The sequence below is a fragment of the Vigna angularis genome, chromosome 11 (genome assembly GCF_016808095.1).
Source record: "Vigna angularis cultivar LongXiaoDou No.4 chromosome 11, ASM1680809v1, whole genome shotgun sequence".
Taxonomy (NCBI): Eukaryota; Viridiplantae; Streptophyta; class Magnoliopsida; order Fabales; family Fabaceae; genus Vigna; species Vigna angularis.
Genome location: NC_068980.1, coordinates 5,365,777 through 5,386,888, shown reverse-complemented (window position 1 = coordinate 5,386,888; position 21,112 = coordinate 5,365,777). Strand labels below are relative to the sequence as shown.

Below are 21,112 nucleotides of genomic sequence, written 5' to 3'. Positions count from 1 at the left end.
ACAATATTTTTTACTTTAACGACTCAAATATGAACATTTTATTTTAATATAATATAATTAAAAAAATTTAATTATAAATTTAATCATATAATCATACCGAATAATTACACTTAGTATAGAATAATTATGTAAATATAATAATTACAAAACTCTTTATTTAAATATAATTATGAAAATAATTTTTTAAAATATAATAATAATTATATTAATTTTTAATTAATGTTTTTTTTAAATCACTATCCGTGAGCATGGTTTCAAATTAATTAAATAATTTTAAAGGAGGAGACTGAGATTCCTGTTAGAATGTTGAAGACCACGAATATCAACCACACATAACGTGCAACAAGATTATCCGTCACAAACTAATGTATTTAGTTTATTTTTTATTTAAATTTAAATAAAGAAAATACACACGGTTAACTTTTTAGTGTTTTTTTCTTACGGGAATTATGGACAAATTCGCCTTTGGTCCTTTTCCGTGCTTATCCAATATCCATCATCAGTTCATCACTTTTCTCTTCCCGTCAACATCATCCGAATATTATCATTATAGAGTTAAGCTAAATATTTTATTATTATTATTTATAATAAAAGAAACATGTTATAGTAATAAAAAACTTGAATTCGGATAAATTATTCACCTGTTCAGTTTTGATAGTTACGGTCACATACACCTTCAACAACCTACCTCACCCCCCTCCCTGAACGGCATGCACGACCACCACCATAACCATAACAGCAACTGAATTGGACCACACTGATATGGCGTTAACTTGGCCACACGTGCTGCAGTTTCGTTCTCAACCTTCTCTCGGACATGCTAACTTCGTCTTCTTCTCCGATCTCACCGAATCCCGTTCTGTGGAACTGTCGTTCACTGGTTCCCTCGCTCTGCTTCGTCGGTGCAAGATCTCCTGTCAGTCTCCAACAGCGCTGAAACCGGTGAAATGTCTCAGCAGATCCACGGAGGAGAAGCAGAGCGACACCGAAACCACTCTGTCCGACTCCGAGGAAGTTGTCGATGAACCAGATGACCGGAACCGAACTTCCGTTCTGGCAAACGGTCGTGTTGGTTCGCAGAGGATTGTCACCACGTTTTCAGGCGACTCTCTTTCTCTCGGAGTTCGAGAACCGGTTTATGAAGTTCGTTCTTAGTAGCTCTTTTTATTTTATTTTATTTTGAGATTTCGTTGAATTCAGGCAATTCTCCTGTTCCAGTTATATGAACTGAAACCTCAGGTCTTATGTCGTTGACGGCTTCACTTAATCCAGCTTATAAGTAGGCATTTTGGTAGCTCAACTCTCATCGAAACCAATAGTTACAATTTTTATACAAGAGAAGAGTTCACTCCAAAAGATTAGTTCATTAGAGGGATAATCCCTCTGATTAAGTAACACATTAACTAATTTATCTTATTGGAACTCCTGCAACTAAATTAGCAGCTTAATAAAGTGATTGAACCTTCTCCAGTTTTATTAACTAGTAGCAGTTTTTCTTTCATCTCACTAGTTTATTTTGCTTCTTTTCCTCTTTTTGTTTATATAAATTGCGAAGGTAGTTGAAGTGAAGTCTAATGGGAAAGTGTCAACTAGAAAAATCAACAGGAGACAATTGTTGAAGTCAAGTGGTAAGTAAAATGCATCTATGTCCTAAGATTTGAAGTTGAGAATACTTTCCTCTAGTATCTTATCACATTCTGTTCTTCGTGCTACGCTTATTTCACTTTGGATGAGCTAAACTTAAAATGAGTTGCTTATAAACATGATTACAATAGAATTTGTGCAACAACTGTCTTTTAATGGTGCAATGTATCTGCATCGCGTTCTGTTCGTTTTGTGCAATGATACTGTTCATATATTTATATTGTTTGTCGTTTTTTTAATTTTCTGTTTAATTATTCAGGTCTTCGTCCTCGGGACATTCGAAGTGTGGATCCTTCATTGTTTATGACAAATTCAATGCCTGCTTTGCTGGTAAATTTCTTCTTCCCCCTATCATTTCTTAATACCTCGTTGTATGAATGAGCGCACGAATTCAAGTTAACGAATATATCCACTGATGAGTGCCCCGTTACCATGTTATTGTCAACAATGAATTCCACATTTTTTTTCGTGAAAAATTGTATGTTTCGTTACTTAGTTTAAGAAATATATTTTGATCTTGGTTTTCATCCTCATCCTCCCCAAATTGTGGTAAAGAGTTAGCTACAATGTAATCAAGTGTGTGGATAGGTTAAATGGAAAACTAGACTTCTGCCCTAAAATTTATGGGAGTAAAAACTACGAGACATCGCTTAGAAATATTAATTTAATCAACCTATTATGAAAGTTAATAGATAAGTTGTTGTAGAGCTATTATTACAATGTTAATAGAAATTCAGCCTCAAAATGAGTTCATTTATGGTTGATTGTGTGTGTGGATGGATGTATGTATGCACACACATACACAAACCTTTTTATGCTGTAAACTTTACCCCATACGTGCTAAGGATGAATATACAACTTGAGTATAGATTGCTGCCTTCATCAATTAATTTTGTCCTGTATTAGGTCCGGGAGTATGCTATACTTCTAAATCTGGGTTCACTACGAGCAATAGCAATGCAAGATTGTGTACTTATATTTGACAATAATCGGTATTATTCTAATTCTGAAATAATTCATAAATTATATGGGATGCATTACTATCTCTATTTCTTTGTTAAAGAGAATACACTAAAACTTTTGTTGATATTTATCAGCATAGGGGGGAAAGCTTTTCTAGAGACATTGCTGCCTCGATTGAACCCCAAGAACAGCAATGGAGGACCATCGATGCCATTTGAAATTGAGGTTAGTCTGGACTTTCAAATTTTCTTATTCATTTAGCATCCTGATTACTAAATAGGAGAAAAACAAAATGTATCAAGTGTAAATATGAGGCAGCAGGATCTAATCATGATGACAATTACGAATGCAAAAGTGTGTCTTAAATAGAAAGCACATAGGGAACTCTTAAAAACTGTTTTTAACTTTCGGCAGTCAATTTCCAAGTAATTGGGCCCTTGCTCGTTTTGGTAAATACCCTCTTCAAAATCAACATAAGGAATTTCAATATGACTGTTTAGGTGAGGATGCATATAATGAGTTGGTTATCGTGGGTGTAGTTTTGTCATCATTTGACCTGCCATCTTACTCATACTGTTGTGAACTTTCTTCACCTTAGTCATTTGGTGAAATTTTCAGGTTGTTGAAGCAGCATTGCTTTCAAGAATACAACGATTGGAGCAAAGATTGATGGAATTAGAACCTCGTGTGAGTATGGGAACATAGTGAGTAACTGAGTATATTTATGTTAATTCTTTGTATGTGTATACTTGCTTGCTGATGCTTTTGTCTATTTTGTTTGATTATTATTTTCACAAGTGGCTATTTGTAAACCTGCCTCCGAGTAAAAACTGGTAGGAAAGAGTTTATTTTTTCTCTGTAATGTGTTCCAGCCGCTCTCTATGCAGCAGACATTCTACACGATCTTTAAACATATCCTAAAGTGCAAGTCATGATGCTTTACTTTTAACATGGCTTGTATCCAGAAGCAGACAACTTTATTCTTTATTCTTTTAATATTTGATGAACAATGTTGGATTTTTGGTTTTGGAGACCATAACAGATTGTACATTTACTGCTTCCCTCTATCTCTGAATTCACTCGATTGGAATTTTCTCTCCCTCTCCCTTTTGGTCCTAGGTACAAGCCCTTCTTGAGGCCTTGCCAAATAGGTTAACTGGTGACATATTGGAGCAGCTTCGTACTAGCAAACAAACTTTGGTACTTTTGTCTCTATGTTTTTTAACCAATCTTGAGTTGTTCTCGATAAAACTAAAAAATTATTTTCTTGCTGCCCAATTGCTAGGTTGAGTTAGGTTCCAAGGCAGGAGCTCTCAGACAGATGCTGCTTGACCTTTTGGAGGATCCTCATGAAATACGCCGTATGTGCATCATGGGAAGAAACTGCACACTTAATAAAGGAAACAATAATATGGAATGCTCAGTGCCTTTTGAAAAGCAGAATGCTGAGGGTAAGCTATTTGAATCATAAAGGTGTTTTCTGTTGCTTACATCAATATGGATCTCTCCATTCCACAGTAGTAGAGCTGTAACATAGCTTCTCATTTCTTTTTTCCTCTTGATATGCAGAGGAGGAGGAGGAAATTGAAATGCTTTTGGAAAATTATCTTCAAAGGTTATTCTCATTCCAAATATGTGCAATACATTTCATAGTTGATTTTTTGTGTGCACTAGCGTGTTGAGGATTTATCTGACATTTGTAGAAGAAGGCTGCAGTCACTGAATGAACATGAAAAAAGGCAAATTCAAAGAAAGAACACTAACCCTTCACCTGTCACTAATACTATTATTACACGAAACTTCAATGTTACAAATCGCATGTACACCCAAATTTTTTTTCCAAGTTGTCCCACGTAGCCAAGGGATGTAGTCCAAGTGGTCCTTATATAATTGTTCAACCCAAACAGGTTTTAGAGTTGAGTGAGACACGTTATACTTCTATTACTCTCTGATCCATATTAGAATATCTAAAGCGAAAATGCATTTAGAAATAAGTCTCATAAGGTGTTAAATATTTGCTTTATGTATTGCATGTAATTGCGTGTGATTTTGTGACTTATATTTTGTTTCAGTTTCCTAAATAATTTCTTAATAGTAAATTATTGGCTCTTTTAATTGAGAAGAAAGATAGTTAGTTGTTACCACTTTTACCTGAAGATTGAGTATGAAAGTTACCGATAATTATATGTCTAAATTTGTCACTCTATTTTGCTCTTTCCATTATTTTAAATATGAATGTTAATAAAAAATCATATTCATCGCTTCCAGCTCAAAATATCCCTATATGATCCATTTGCCTTTTCTCCCAATCTTCTTTTTTCACCATAATTCCAACAATTGGTATCTCCTAAGCAACTCTTCCTATTTGATGAGGAAAACTATGACCTTTGGACAATAAGAATGAAGCCTTACTTGGAGATATTTGATCTTTGGGAAGTTGTGGAAGAGGATTATGATGCATAATCCTACTAGTGCCCCAAATAAAAAGCACAAGGGATGCAAAAACATGTCTTTTTATTGGTGTTTTTTAGACCATCTTTACAAGAATCGTGACTTTTATATCAGTAAAATGAAATTGGAATCATCTAAAGCAGGAGTATGTTGAAGAGGAAAGAATACAAAATATTCAAGTACATAATTTAATGACAGAATTTGAGTAACAAAAGATGGAAGAGGTCAAGGAATAATCTAACAAATTACTGGAGAAAGATTTTGCTGATCCTAGAATTGCTGAGAAAATTCTAGTAACGGTCTAGAGAGGTACAGGATTTGTCTAATATCAATTTGGCAGAAGTGCTACATGCCCTATGGGTCCAAGAGCACAAAGATTGATGAGACTAGATCATGTTGTTGAAGGAGATTTGTGAGCCAAACATAATGATGTTGAAAAAAAAAGAAAAACATAAAGAAGAATCAAGCACCAATAAAAATTTAGCAAACAATCAAATTAAAGACAAGGAAATAAAGAAAAACTATCAACCTTGTCAAAACTATGGCCAAAAAAATCATCCACCTTTCAAATGTTGGAAGAGATCAATTGCAAAATGTAACTAGTACAACTAGATGGGACATGAATATGTAATTTTCCAAAACAAAAATCACCACGATGAAGGAGCTTAAACTTCTAATAAAGAGCAAAAGGATGTTTATAGCCACTTGTTTCTTGTGTAGTGATTTAAGTGAAATTTGGTTGACTGATGGTGGTTTTCCCAATCACTGACCTTTGATATGAGACTTTTACGAGATTTGAGGTCAACCAGTTTCACCAACGTCAGAATTGGCAATGGTTGAGAATGACAGTGGTCTCAAACTTCAGATTTTGAACTCAAACAACTAAAAAAATTTATCTTTAAGAAATTATAATCGTGATTATTAACTTACTGCTCCCTATACCCCACAACAAATCGAGGATAGTGAGACGATAAAACTATTTTGGAGATGTTAAGATGCATGTTTTATGAGAAGAATTTAGTATAGAAATTTTAGGCAAAAACAATGTGTATAACGATTTTTCTTCAAAATGAACTTCCCATAAAGACATTGATGAATCAAACACCATTTGAAGCCTGGTGTAGTTTAGAACCATCCTTGAAATTTGTTAAAATATTTGGTTGTTTGTGTTTTACTTACGTTTCATGTAGCAAGTGAGATAAACTAGACAAAAAAGTATATCATTAGGGTTAGCTCATTGGCAAGTGTAATAAATCGTTCAAGTAATATAAAATGGTAAGACCAAATATCGTTTTTCAAGAGACTCGTGTAACACTAGATAATTGCACGATTAGTAACTCATCTAGACTAACGAATATACGAATAAGTGCAACAAAATAAATTGACAAGGAAATAAAATTGCTAGGGTCAACATAATCCGTCAAAATAGATAGAGTTGATGTTTTTATCATCTCACTCTATGTTGATGATGTTCTTGTCATAAGAAACAGCTCAAACCTTGTGGAAAAATTTAAGAAAGAGATGATGATGTTGTTTGAGATGATAGATCAAACAAGGAGAAAAAGAAGTCTTCATTTGTCCATAGAAGTATGCTAAGGAGATTTTGAAGAAATTTAAATTTGAAAAGTATAAATAAATGAATACTCCGATGAGTCATATGGAAAAACTTTGTGAAGAAGATGGATCAGAGATGATAGGACAAACATATTTTAAAAGCATGATTTGTTTGATTTATCTTACAACCACTCGGCTTGACATCATAAATTATGTAAGCATATTGTCTCAGTTTATGCATTGTGCAAGTGAAATGCACCTCAAAGCTACAAAAAGGATGTTTAGATATGTTGAAGGCACATGCAATTTTGGCCGTAAGTACCAGAAGATTGAAAATTTCAAGCTAGACTTCTCTGGTAGTGATTAGGTGGCTCAATTAATGATATGAAAAGCACTTTGGGGTACTATTTTGGCTTTGGATCGTGTTTTCTTTTGTATGAAGCTTGGAAAAACAAGAAATTGTCTCTCAAACTACAAAAAAAGTTGAAGTTGAAGTTTGTTTATGTTACCACTACTGATAGCCAAGCTTTGTGGTTGAGGAAATTTAATTGACCTTAACATAGAGCAGAAGAAAAGCATAAAGAATTTTGTTGACAACAAAGTTGCAACGACGACAAATCTGATTATCAAAGAAAATGATGAGTCTACCAAACCATGCAGAGGGCAACAGTGAAATAATGACATAGAAAGAGGGAGGGGCAAGGATTGAACCAACGACGGTAACAAAATGAATAAGCAAAAGACGATTTTAGACAGTACCAGTGCAATGAGGATGATGATACTCCTAAAACAAGTTATGAGGATAAAGTGTACCCTATGGCCGAAGCACAAGAGATGTTGTGTTATGGTGGTAGTAATTTTAATGTTTATCCATCACAGACCAAATGCTGACTTGTTTAGTATTTACTGCAAATCAGTGTATTTATTCTCCCACTCTTATTGGATGACCACATAAATGGTCTGGTTGTGCTGAAGGTTTCCTAGGCAAAATTCTGTTTGCATGTGGTTTGTTGTCATACATCTTAGAACATTTTATCGGGTCTTTTAGGTTATAAGATTTTGTGTTTTATGTAAAAGGGTTAGAGCACCCAAGTGTTCTCTATTAATTTTATTTTTTGCTGATAAAAAAAAAAGTTGCAATAGTTATACAATACCATCCTTCATATAAAAATTAAGTTTTTAAACATGAAGTTATTTTTCTTAAGAGAAGTGCAGAAAGATGAAATTGTTACTCTTATTTATTATAGAACAGAAAACCAGGTTACAAGTGTCTTTACCAAGCCACTAACCATCAACAAGTTCAAGTTCTTAAGATAGACGGTTGAAGTTTGTAATCCTTAGAGCAAGGAGTAGTGTTAAGTATTTACTTTGTGTATTACACGTGACTTTAATTTTCTGTTTCAGTTTTCTAAATAATTTCATAGTCGTATAAGTTATTGCCAGTTTTACTTGAGCAGCAAATCAGTCAGTTACTACTTTTACTTCAGGAGCAAGTCTGTATAATTACTATATGTTAGGTTTCTGTAATTGGAAACCTAATTCTCTTCTCTCGCAATTCACAACAAGAACACAAAACAGAAGAATATTTCTTTATTTACACACTAACAGTATCAAGAGTCAATGTACAAGTATAGGTAACTGCGGGAGCCTAATCCCCCTCCTCAGGCATATGTCCTGACTATACAAGTACGACTAATCACATCCTAACAAACTGACAATTATTCTATTTATAATATGTTCTTCCCTCCGATTAACTATTATTACAGTTATGCTTCCTAACCAGATACAGCTCCCCTTTTCCCTTATCCCCCTCTATTCTTCTTTCTTCTTTCATATACTTTCCAACCCCTATCACTATATCTATAAATGTGTCAGTATATTTTACTTTTTCAATTATTATAAATATAAACGATATTGATCAATAAAATATCAGATTCATTGATTTCAGCTCAAAATATTCTGTCATATTTTGTTTCTCCTTCTATCCTAACTTGTTTTTCTTCCTTAATTCCAATATAAAGTTTTCAAACTCAATCATTAGTTTATTAGTCTAGCAAATGCCCTTTGCTTTCTTTTTGCTTGTGAGTCTACCATTTCTAATGATTACATCACAGAAATGATTTCTCTAAATGCACTTACAGATGTGAATCCTGTCATGGTCAAGCTGAAAGGCTTCTTGATTCTGCAAGGGAAATGGAAGATTCTATAGCTGTCAATTTGAGGTTTGGATATCTTTATCTCTTGATAATTGATTAGAAATAACTGCGTTGATATACTACATAATTTGAAGTTAGAAAGTTAGTGTTCTTCCGAAGCCATGAATATGCCAACCATGTAGGGATGAATCAAGAATTTCAAAATTCAAATCTCACAATTAAGAATGCATGTAATATTGGATGCTGTTATTGTAAACGTAAGGGAGCCATCTCAATTCTTTCTCGCAACAGTCTTCCATTGTGCATTTAATCAGACATTATGATATAGATTAGGTTAAATTTAAATCCCATTCAGAAAAAAACATTTTTTTACGTCATTAACTCTATCTATCATTAGAAACCTTCTAATAAAATTGATTTCATTCAACAGTTCACGAAGACTTGAGGTTAGCAGAGTAGAACTCCTTCTCCAGGTTGGAACATTCTGTGTGGCAGTAGGTGCCCTTGTAGCAGGTACACAGTTTGGGTGATTATTGGATGCGATATATAAAATGGTTTCTTTTTACAGCAATATATACAATGGTTTTTTTTCTTACAGCAATATACAATGGGCTTCAACAACTCATAGTTTTACAGCCAAAAAAGAAGACAACCAAAGTTTTAACCAGAAATTATTTAATTAATCACTCTAAAAGCCTCATCGACCAGCGAAACAAAACTTATTTCACATCAATTACATTAAAACTTACCAGTAATTGAAGTGAACTCAATTTTGGTTAGTTATCAATTTTTTGGAGGGTCTACGAGCGAGAGAAAGAGAAGAGGTTGAAGAAAGGAGTTATACAACAGAAACTAATATAACAGAAAGCCCATGCATGGCCATATCACGTGATATCCCCCCTTGAACTGATGGTGGGAGATGCGGACACCAGCAGTTTACATTGAAAGCGATCACGTACAAAATGTAGGTCAAGCTCAAAATGCTTTGACTTAGTGTGTATAACTGGATTTGCAGCAAGTAACACGGCTCCAAGATTGTCTGAGTAGATGAAGATATTGAACCTTAATTAAGGTCACTTAATGAAGAAAGCCAGATAATGTTCTTAAGAACTAGACTGGTCAATTTGGCCTCCCTCAAATAGTTTGGTCCTTTATATGGACTGAACCAGAAAAACTCACATGACCAAAAAACTCACATCGAAAAAGTCTACAGGACTAAAATATCCATAAAAACCCTGAATCTATGGACTTTCTTTTTAGAAAAAAATATTTGTTTTGAATATAAGAAAAAATATAGTTAACTCTTTATTGTCACAAATCTAAGTGATTTTAATTTGTCAAATAACTATATAATATTTTATACAACAAAGAATGTTGAATCCTTAACTGTTAAATATAATTTTAAAGTATATAAGATAGTCTTTTAATTTTATTATGCAAAAAATTTATCTAGATTTGAATCAAATAAGATAAAAGTTTAAAATAATGAATTTATGATTTCTTATATATGTTGTTTACTTTTTCTTTTTTTAATATATGACTTAAATTTGCCGATACTCCTCCTCGAGACGACCTTCTACTTATGTGAAGTCCATGACACTATATTCAAACCAAAGTAAACACAGCCACCTGTAGTTGACTTTCGATCATCCAAATCAGTGCCCCAGTCGGAATCAGAAAAGCCAACGATGGAGAATGTTGATATTGGTCGTAGAATGACCCCATTATCTGTTGTTCCAGCAAGGTATTTGAGAATCCTCTTGACAGCCTTCCAGTGATGTTCCTGAGGGTTTTGCATGAATTGGCATACACGATCGACCGAGTATGAGATCTCAGGACGAGTTACAGTAATATATTGAAGAGCTCAAACAATAGATCTATAAAATGAAGGGTCTTCAACAGCAGTAGAAGCATCTTTGGTGAGACGAAGAGATGACATCGTCGGGGTTGGTTGAGGCTTGGCGTCCAACATTCATGAATATACTTGGATTGACACATGAAGATAGCCAACGGGTGTGCGAGTTACTTCTATACCAAAAAAGAAATGAAGGGCACCTAGATCTTTGAGTGAAAAATTAGTATGAAGAATATGAACGTGATTATTAATATCACTAATATCATTGCCAGTGATTAATATATCATCAACATACACTAATAGAAATATAGTACATTTAGATAAAAAACGAACAAACAGAGATGTGTCACTCTTAAGTGGAACTAAAACCAAGATTAAGCAAGGTAGAACTATGTTTAAGAAACCAAGAACGGGGAGCCTGCTTTAATCCATAGATAGCTTTATTTAGTTTGCATACAAGAGTAGAGTTAGATGATACAAAACCTGTAGGTTGATAATGTATACGGTTATGACAAGCTCACCATTGAAGAATGCTTTATTAACATTGATTTGACGAATGTGCCACTGACGAGAGAGCTATTGTGAGGATAACACGTATGATGATGTGTTTAATGACAGGACTAAAGGTCTCTGTATAATCCGGGCCATAGGTTTGCTGGAACCCTTTAGTGACCAGACGTGCTTTCCTTCGTTGAAGAGTGCCATCAGCTTTGAACTTATTTCTAAACACTCACTTGTAGCCAATGATTGTAGCGTTTGGAGGAGGTGATGTAAGAGTCCAGGTGTCATTGGTTACTAGAGCATCATATTCTGATTGCATCGCTTTAAGCCACTCAAGGTTCTGTATAGCTTCTTTGACTATCAAAGGCTCTGTTATATCATGAGACAAAAATGGACTGATATATTTTCAGTTTGGTGATTTTGGCTTTGCTACGAGTGACCATTGGGTGAGCATTGTGTTTCACTGGTGTAGGTGTTGGAGGTGATATGATGTTGAGACGAGTTGATTCTGTGATTCAGGGAGATCTTGGGTTGGACTTCGTGAGGCAAGATCATTCACTTCTGGTGGTGGAGGTTGAGCGGAGCTGTAGTATTGACAAGGGGGTAGTGTGAGTACTATTCGTAACTTCACCTGTATGGTTAGTAGAAAAGGGGTTTGGCAGCATTTTAAATGGAAAACAAGACTCATTAAAAATCACATGATGCGAGATATAAATTCTCCCAGAAGGAGCAAGGCATACATATCCTTTAAATTTTGGATCATACCCCAGAAACAAACATAACATAGAACGCAAAGACATCTTATGAGATGAATAAGGACGTATCAAAGGATAGCATGCACAGCCAAACACCTTTAAAAATTGATAATCAGGAAGTACTTTATACGAATATACGAAGAATTGGAGTGAAGAGTAGATGATCGTTTTGTGCAAACAGATCCTCTGGAAGAGCGATTGGTAGAGAACCATGGTCTACTGCAACGATTGTGTTGAGAGGAGTTGCGAAAACTGTTTCTTGAAGCAGGATTTGGTGTGTTAATGTTTGCTTGAACGACTGCAGAATCAAGAAGCCTGTATTTCTCGAGTCTTTCTTCTTGGAAGAGGAAGAGCACTTCGATCTCTTCAACAGTGTAAGGCTCCGTCAGATGATGGACGTTACAAAAGGATCATATTCCTCCAATGGTCTCAATGTGATCTTCTGTCGATATAGGAGCACCAATCGCAACTAACGTATCCACGATTTTCTTGATATCTAGCAGGTATGTAGTGACCGATCTTTCCTTTTCCTGTTGACGAAGTTGAACTTTAAGTTTCTTCACCTTTTCGCACGTTTGAGTTGCATAGTACCTATGCAGACGAACCCATATTTGAGCAGTAGTGGAGAGCCCAACCATCTTAGTGAGAATCGTCATTGACGCCAATAACCAAGCAACTATGAGTTGATCTTGGCGTCGATGAAGAACTGGATCATGAGTTGTGGCGTTGATATCAGTGAAAGACGCATCCAAGAAGTATTCAAGATTGAAGCCGCGAAGGGTGGCCAACACTTGTTGCCACACAAGATAATTTTCATCATCTAATTTTAGAGTTATGGGAGTTGTTAAAGTTTGAGGGAGGGAGGGTGAAACAGAGGGTTAAGATACAACAGAGGAAGACGTGGAAGAAGTCATGATGAATCTTTGAGCAAAGGAATAGCTCTTGATACCATGTACAAGCAAGAGAGAGAGAAGAGGTTGAAGAGATAGAAATATAGATGATATACAAATATAGATGATAGAATTATTATTATGAATGAAGAGATAGATGATTGTTATATTACAAATATAGATTTATATAGGAAACTGATATACAATAGAAACTGATATAACAGAAAGCCCATGCATGGCCATATCACGTGATAGAGGGCAGTCAAAACATGTCTTAGAATTTAATAAATCATTATCAATTTAGTTCTGAAGTCTGGCCAAATACATGATTCTACCATCAAGCCACCTGGTCACTGTGTGTGCTATATAAATGTGGCACGATTATGATCATGGCTCCATTTTACTGCTTTAAAATATTTATGAAAAATAAACTTAATTAAAGAAAATAAATTAACTATTCGAGTAATGTACAAAAATATAATTGTTAAGATGTGCTAATCTATTTTTTAATAGCATATATTTAAAGAGTTATATTATTATCTATATAATGACTTATAAACAAGATATTTGATATTTGAAATACTTTCAACAAATCTTAGAACATTTTTTACAATAGACAAAATGTCGTCTATCCATAAGATTGTCGTCTATAACTTGCAAAACAAAAATGTATAAACAATCATAAAAAGTGACTTCTTCAAATATTTTAAGATAAAATAACTAATAATTATTACATCAATATAAGGAGATAGAAAGATATACTCGCTTTTCTAATCAATGCATATTATGGCATCAATAATTATGTCAACTGCAAGGACTGGTTTATTATCTGAGAGGATATTATAACTGTTCCCTTATTTTATTAAGATATATTTTGGTGAGTTCAGGTATATTCGGCATGAACCTGAAGTCCTATCTTGAGGAGCATGTGGTATGTGAATTGGCGTCTAAAGTCTTTTTCCCTGCATAATTTTCTTGATTCTTATTGGAATCAGTCTTTAATAACCTTGTGTTTGGACGTGATGCAGTTGGCATTTTGGCTGACAACAGCGGGGATAATTGTTGGTGGAATTATTGCTTTCTTTCTAATGTATTCCTACCTCAGGGCGAGAAAAATATTTTGATTGGAAGAAGCTTCATATATTTAGGTAATTTTAACCTGTCTCTGTCTCCCTACAATGCATCTCTAAACCATTTTTCATCCGTCATTGAATCTATTAGCATGATATTGCCAATGTAACACCTATAATCCATGATATCATGCCAATGACTAGGGGCGACTGAAGGATTTAGGAAGTCTAAAACAAATTTAAAAATAATATCTTTCTATCATAATTAAAAAAAAATTGAATTTTGAGACATTTTTTTTCTTTTAAAACAATTAATACTAAAAAAAATTTAAGGTGGTTTTTTCTTGAAAGGCTACATCAATTAGTACTAAAAACAATTTTGAGGTCTGTTTTTTTGGAAGTAAAAACAAGGACTTCACCTACCTGGACCTTAAGTCTATTTTAAAAATAACTATATTAACTACTCTGAACCTGAAGGGAATCTAATTTCTTTTTAAGGTAATGTCAGGTTGTGAACATTGTAAGCACCCAACAAATGCAGTGATTTGCACGAGGATCAATCATCCAAAATGACTTTGAACGTATGCATGATGGTACTCACATTACTGAGCTGTGATGAGCATTAATTTTCATTCTTGTTGTGGAGAGGGGGACATATTTTTTGGTTGAATTAATAATGGATATGGCAATGACTGTCATGACAGAAGCGATCATCGTTTGGCTGTTGTGAATGTAGGCGTGAGTCTTGTGTACACTAAAACATTATTCAACTTATAATACTGTATGCTATCTTGAGGTTCAAGGCATTGCATCTTCAGATTAAAACTTTTACCATAGATTGAGCCGTTAGGGAGACTATATGTGATCAATCAACTAAGAAAAGTGATAGGTAGAAGCAGTACAATACAAATATGAATTCGTAATTCTAAGACCTCGTACGAAATATCTCTCCACGAACGCTGATTTCGTTCTCTTAAGTATTATTTACATTCATGAATTTCAAGACACAAAATATCCTCTTCTTTCTTTCATTATTAAGACTTTTATAAAATATATTGTGGGCCAAATTATTGTAATCCTAATCCATTTGGCAAGGACTTTCTGCACCCTATTAAATTTCTTGCTGCACCTCATCAGATTTAAGGGGTGCAGGTGAAGTCTACTTCTCACAGTGTTTTCCAAACTCTAAGCAGAGGTCAGTATTCTTTCTCCATTTCACACGTTAGTCACCGTTACGTCGAACCGGATACTAATTATAGAAGACACTTTGATCCTAAAATCGGTAAATATTCTACAGTATTATCAATAAATATGTAATTAAGGTAACCAACAACCTAAATAATACAAACTTGTATTTATAAATTTCGAAATGAGTTTTTAATTAATGTTAATCTAACTATGATCCAAATGGTAATGGTTTAACTTAAGATTAACTTTGTTTTAAATCTTATTACTCGATTTTTCGACAGGTTCTTATGGGACCACAAACTCAACTTTTAGGTTTATCGGACGATCATACTATAGAACTTCCAAAAAATATTTTCTTAATAGAAATGGGATGATGGTCTAGAGGAAAAAATTTTCCAAATTTAGTTTAATGTGTTCCATAAAATGAATTCTGGAAATAGCTAATCCATTTTGTGTAAAGGCTTTTTGGGTTGGAGTGTTTCGACCTACTCGTTCTTTGGACCAATAATAGAAAACTTATCTTAAATGTGAGTTATGATTGATTTATGGATCATAAATAAATTAAATTGACAACTCTACTCCTAATTATTTATTGTGCATTGATTACTAAAGTTCTACGAGGAAGTATGAGTTGGTTAAAACATATTTAGTAAACCTCTATTCTCAAAAACTATCATTTATATTTGTAGATTTTTTTAAAGACAGATAAGAATTAATTCTTCAACCAAGGTTATGATCGTAAGCTTTTTAGAAAGTAGACAATAAATTTAATCATTGAAATTATCAATGAAGTTACGTAATACGAGTTTATAACTACTTTAGTTTTTGTAAATTTTACTATATCATATTATTTTTTAGATTCTCTTACAATTTTTATTTGAATCTTTCAAGATTCATACTCTTGTTCATATTTTATTTAGTTATTGATAGAAATGTCTATTTCAAGATAGAAAAGTTTTTTTTATTTAGGAAATCTCATTTTTTTATTTATCTCGTGTAAACGTACTCCGATAAGAGATCTTATAGAAACACGTCTAATCTTATCATTTGTGAATAAAGATAGTTTAAGTCTTTAAAAGTCCTTATTTGTTGCCGAGTTAACTCCTTTAAAACTTTGCCGCCAATTTAATCCAGTGGTTTCGATTATGAAAGACCGGCCTGCAATTTAAGTCTTTGAAGATCTGATGTGATAACAAAATGTTTAGAAGAGAAATATGGGAAGATTTAAATATTTGAGAGACTAAAATGATTACTAAAACTTAGTGACAGGTATGACTTTGGAAGACTGGATCAAAAAATCTAATTTTTTTTTAAAAATAGCTTCGTCAAACCTTTTCTTTTCCTTTGCTAAACAATAACAAATTGTCTTTTTTAAATAATCATGTCATATCAAAGCTCAGTTTTAGGTTAAAACTCGTGATATTACTGATAAAAAACAAACCAAAACTAGGACACAAAAGATGCAGTAAGTAAAGTCTACTGCAACAAATCTGATATATGGATACTAATAAAGCATAAGAAAAAAAATAATAATGATGATGATAACTCGTTCAAATGTACAGTTCGAACCCCTCAAATATAGCACTTCCAAAAAGATGAAAATCTAACCTAGGGAGAAGCTTCATACAAATTCTCCAAAAAGATAAAACAGTGGTTATATCAGTGTGACTAGCTTCCCCATAAAGGGTTTCTTCCCAAACGACCACCTCATGTATGACCTTGTTGCATGTAACAGTTAACTATAACATCATGCAGCAGGGACAACCAAGGCTTACCATATAAACAAAAACAGATGGCATACCCACCTAAACAAGCAAATTTAACTTCCGTTTTTATGGCTTTCCAAATTGGAACTCTTAGAGTTGTTTTGAATTTCCATCTATGGCCATATTCCCCATACCAACTTCCACACCCTCCTGCTCTTTTTCCCTCTGCATCTTTTCAGATATTTCCCCGTCAATTGCAGCATGCTGTGAAGTAGTTACTGAGGGCTCAAGAGTCCGGGGACCAGCACTGAACCATGAATGCTGAAGGCATTGTGCAGCGGTTGGCCTCTTTTCAGGGACAAAATCAAGTAATGGAAGAAGGAACTCAGCCATGCCATTAGCATCTTCTTCACTGAAATCATACTTCTCCATCATCACCTTATTAAGAGGCCAGAAACGCAATCGCCGGATGTGTCTCAAATCGCCATATCTGTTGAAAAAATCACGGGAATAGCGGCCACCAAGTGCAATCTGAAGGTAAAGATGTTCAATTTTTATAAAAGAGAACAGATAAAATATCCATAGATTTTGGAATAACATTTTGCCGTAAACTACCATATTTGTTTTTTTTTGTTGAAACAGAAACAGAAAAATGGTTGAATAAAATAGCATCAGGAAAAAAGTGTTTAAAATATGTTGAAAATTTTTGTTCTTGATCATATCAACATGCAAGTTTATTAGAACAGCTCTGATGTTGAACATCCAAAAAGGAAAAACAGGCCTACCTTGCGAGGCATCATCCCAAGAAGCTCCATCATCAGTGCTAGATGATCCTGCAGAGTAGATTCCAAATTATCAACAATCCATAGATTGAAATCCAGGTCCAAATAACCACAGCAGTATTTCACAATTTTATATATTTGTTTAAAAAGAAAAGGAAATGAAGACATTTTCAGTTAGTATTACGCACCGATAATGTACATTATTTTAAATGAACGAAGCTTTAGAGCTTAGAGCCCCTTTCATTTTTAAACAAGTTATTTGACCTCAATAAGTCCAAACTTCAAAAAGGTCTTAAAGGAGCATGGTGAAGCATCAATTCTAAAGTTCAATTGAATGAACAAACAAGATTATAACAAAGTTGTGGGATATTGCAGGAGATGACTTCTCATTGGATGGCAATGGGATTTTGGAGATTGTTAGCTTATCTCTTGATAACCCAAACTTAGAAGACTTGTTTATGATTGTTTCTCTTGATTTGTTTGATTATGAAGCATGATTAGTACGACTTACTAGACTTACAATTCATATGTGTGTGCATGTTGTGTTCTCATGTCATATATATATTTTAATCTATCCGTATCCTAGTGTTTGTGCCGTATCCACATCCATGGCTTAGACATTTATAAGGCCTTGGGCTCTCCAAATACAACTAGCTTTTATGGTGTGGGCCTCTCAAGATTCAAAATCAATTGGTATCATAGCCTTCTGCAATAGAAGGTGTGACTCTCCCAAGGTTCTTATCAATTTTTAACAATTATTTAACGAACAAAACTAGCAGAAATGTTATTTTAATGCAGATATGATTCAAAAATGTAAGGTAGAAAATTGAATTTTAACACTGAAAAACAACAACCCAAACGGTCAAGGACAAGTTTCATTCTCAGAACAAACATGATAGCAAGCCAGTTTTAATAGTCATAACAATAATAGTAATATAATAGTAACAGCAAGTATTAGATAATTATGGCATGAAATGAAGCCAACCAGTTCTTTCAAAGTTCAAACAGGTGCACTTACCTCATCCCTGTCATAGTTGTCACCACTATGAGGATCAAAAAGAACATCTCCGCTGGCAAGCTCAAAGCAAATGCAAGCAAAGGACCAAAGGTCAGCTGGGGTTGAATATTTAGATCCAAGAAGAACTTCAGGACACCTATACTGCCTTGTCTGAATATCATTTGTGAATTGTTTATAGGTCCAACAAGCATTACCAAAATCAACTAGCTTGCACTTAAGATCGACAGATGCAAGCAACTTCTTTCTTGTAGAGCGGCTACCTCTCCTGTGCCCATGACTTCCTTGGGGAACATCCTTATTTTCAGAAGTCTTTGATGATTCATCTTTACTACCAGGGCTATTAGGTTTATTGTCACCAAATTCTACACTTGGCTTCACATCAGTACTACAATCATCTTGCTCATCAGGTGCTTTAGAATCCTCCTCAGCTTCCTCGGCATGCTCCCTTCCAACACAGCCCTGGGCTAACTTTTTAGCCTTTTTTCGTAATTTCTTTTTCTGGTTCTTGGTTAGATCTCCATTAACATTCTTATTGGCTATTGTTATCCCATTTTTTGTCACAGCCTTATCCTTCGTGTTTGGAAGGATAAGTGGAACACCTGATTTTCTAGGATCCTTAGATGGATCTATGGGAGACAGAAGCAGGACATTCTCAGGCTTCAAATCAGTGTGTATTACAGAAAGCTCACGGTGCAAGTAATCCAAACCCACCAAAATATGGAAACAAATTTCCTTGACCACAGGAAGCGAAACACCTCGGTAATCACTATACTTGATAAGGGTAAGAAGATTATCACCAAGGAATTCAAAAACCATACAAACATGCTGGCCATTAGGCCCTGAATGCTTAAAGTTATCCAGAAGCTTTACAACACATTTTTTGTCATCTGGATCCCCATCAGCAATTTGTTTGAGAATCTTTATCTCGTCCATTGCCGCCTCAGTGTAATGCTGAGCACTCTTTTGAATTTTTAAGGCAACATATCGCTACAAACAAAACAATTTAAACCATCACTAATAAAGTTCCAAACTATAGATTGCTACATGTATGTTAGCTAGGCATTAAAATGATAAAGAATAACATGTACTCTATTTGAATAAATTTCTTTATAAGCCTTTATAAGAGGAGAAAAAATAATTGAACTTTTCCTATAAGATAAAACCAACTTCTATACTTAACTTATTCTTCTTATATAACATCCCCAGAAGCTAAAACCAACTTCTATACTTAACTTATCATTTCATAGACAAAAAATTGTGATAAATATAAACAGAAATTTGTCCAAATCTCCTCACCACATACACTCTTCACAACCCAAACTAAAAAACAAAACTTAAACTCTCTTAACTAATTGTAAATTGTCAAAAGCATTCGTTTCTGACATCTTGCGAGGAAACAAAACAAAAAGGGCACGAACCGATTTGTTAGTGTCCCAAGCGAGCCACACAGTGGAAAAATGACCCCAACCAAGCTTGCTCTGTACCACATAGCACCCATTCTTGAAAGTGTCACCAATTCGAACCGCATGGTACCCTCCGCGCCTGTAATCTTCAGTTCCTTCGTCCTCCGAACTGTAATCACTCACCTCACTCCGGTCCTCCGCCATTGAAGGACCTTCAAACACAAACCCGCTCTGAGACGGCGACGGAAGAAGAAAAAAATCGAGGAAGACAAATAGGAAAATTTCAACGAATATGAATGGATTTGAACAATGAAGAGAAATATTGGGGTGAGAAGGAGGCGACAGAGGGCCTTGAATTCGGTGAAAGGTGAATGTGGGGAAATTAGGGTTTTTGAGTTGGTGTTGTTGCCGGGAAAACAACATAAGAACTAAGAAGGGAATTCATACATAAGTTACGTTGTTTTCATTTTAAATAAAATAAATATAAAAGATAAATGCTTATTTTTTATAACTACAAGTTATAGTAAATAAATATTTTTAATATATAAATTATATTGCAATTAAATATTATAAAATAATAAATTTATGATAAACAGTTTATAATATATTCAAATTTTATTTTGAGTTTTGATATTTTAAAAGATATTAAAATTTAATTTAAAAATAAATTGAAAAAAGTAAATTTTAGAAAGAATAACTTAAAGTATTTATGTTCTTTTCTTTTACATATTTTACATCTTAATATATTATTTAATATATGTAATGAAAAGTTGTTTTTTTTTATAACTTTCAAGTTTCTTATTATCTCATTTTTTTTCCTTGGTAATAAAAGGTTTTTTTTTTCTAATTAATAATTTGAAATTGTTTTATTTAAATTTTAAATATATTAAATAATATATCAAGTTTAAACAAATAACATAAAATTTCTATGAATAAATATTGCAATACTTATATTCAAATTAAAACTAATAGATACATTAATATTAAGATTATTAAATTTAAGCTTAATAAATACAAATACGTAAAGAAATGTGTTTTTTTTTGTTTGCGTAATAGTATCGAGGAAAAATAGACAAATATAGTTTTGTTAAAAAAATAACATGTAAAGCTACTTATATTCAGTATTATTAGTTCAAATTTTGTAAAAAAAAGAGATAACCATGTGGTTTAAAAAAT

General features: G+C 33.7%; 2 protein-coding genes across 3 annotated transcripts; one reads left to right on the top strand and one right to left on the bottom strand.

Moving 5' to 3' along the window:
• The first annotated feature begins 619 nt into the window (after positions 1-619).
• Positions 620-14,641, top strand: LOC108334028 (magnesium transporter MRS2-11, chloroplastic). 2 transcript variants are annotated; one of them, XM_017569610.2, is made up of 14 exons: positions 620-1,143; positions 1,556-1,628; positions 1,904-1,974; positions 2,551-2,636; positions 2,742-2,832; positions 3,226-3,294; positions 3,727-3,807; positions 3,893-4,058; positions 4,177-4,222; positions 8,754-8,834; positions 9,199-9,281; positions 13,657-13,700; positions 13,798-13,917; positions 14,338-14,641. In XM_017569610.2, the coding sequence occupies exons 1-13, from the start codon at positions 763-765 to the stop codon at positions 13,891-13,893; spliced, it is 1,368 nt and encodes a 455-aa protein (XP_017425099.1). In that variant the 5' UTR covers positions 620-762; the 3' UTR covers positions 13,894-13,917; positions 14,338-14,641. The 2 variants fall into 2 exon arrangements, with proteins under 2 accessions (XP_017425099.1, XP_017425098.1); XM_017569609.2 differs by having other exon boundaries at positions 621-1,143; positions 14,348-14,641.
• Positions 14,642-16,542: 1,901 nt separating this feature from the next.
• On the bottom strand, positions 16,543-20,379 carry LOC108334371 (uncharacterized). Its single transcript, XM_017570171.2, has 4 exons — positions 19,952-20,379; positions 18,534-19,520; positions 17,519-17,566; positions 16,543-17,264 (listed from the first exon to the last, which is right to left on the bottom strand). Exons 1-4 carry the CDS (start codon positions 20,357-20,359, stop codon positions 16,884-16,886), a joined length of 1,824 nt encoding a protein of 607 aa, XP_017425660.1. The 5' UTR covers positions 20,360-20,379; the 3' UTR covers positions 16,543-16,883.
• Positions 20,380-21,112: the final 733 nt, after the last annotated feature.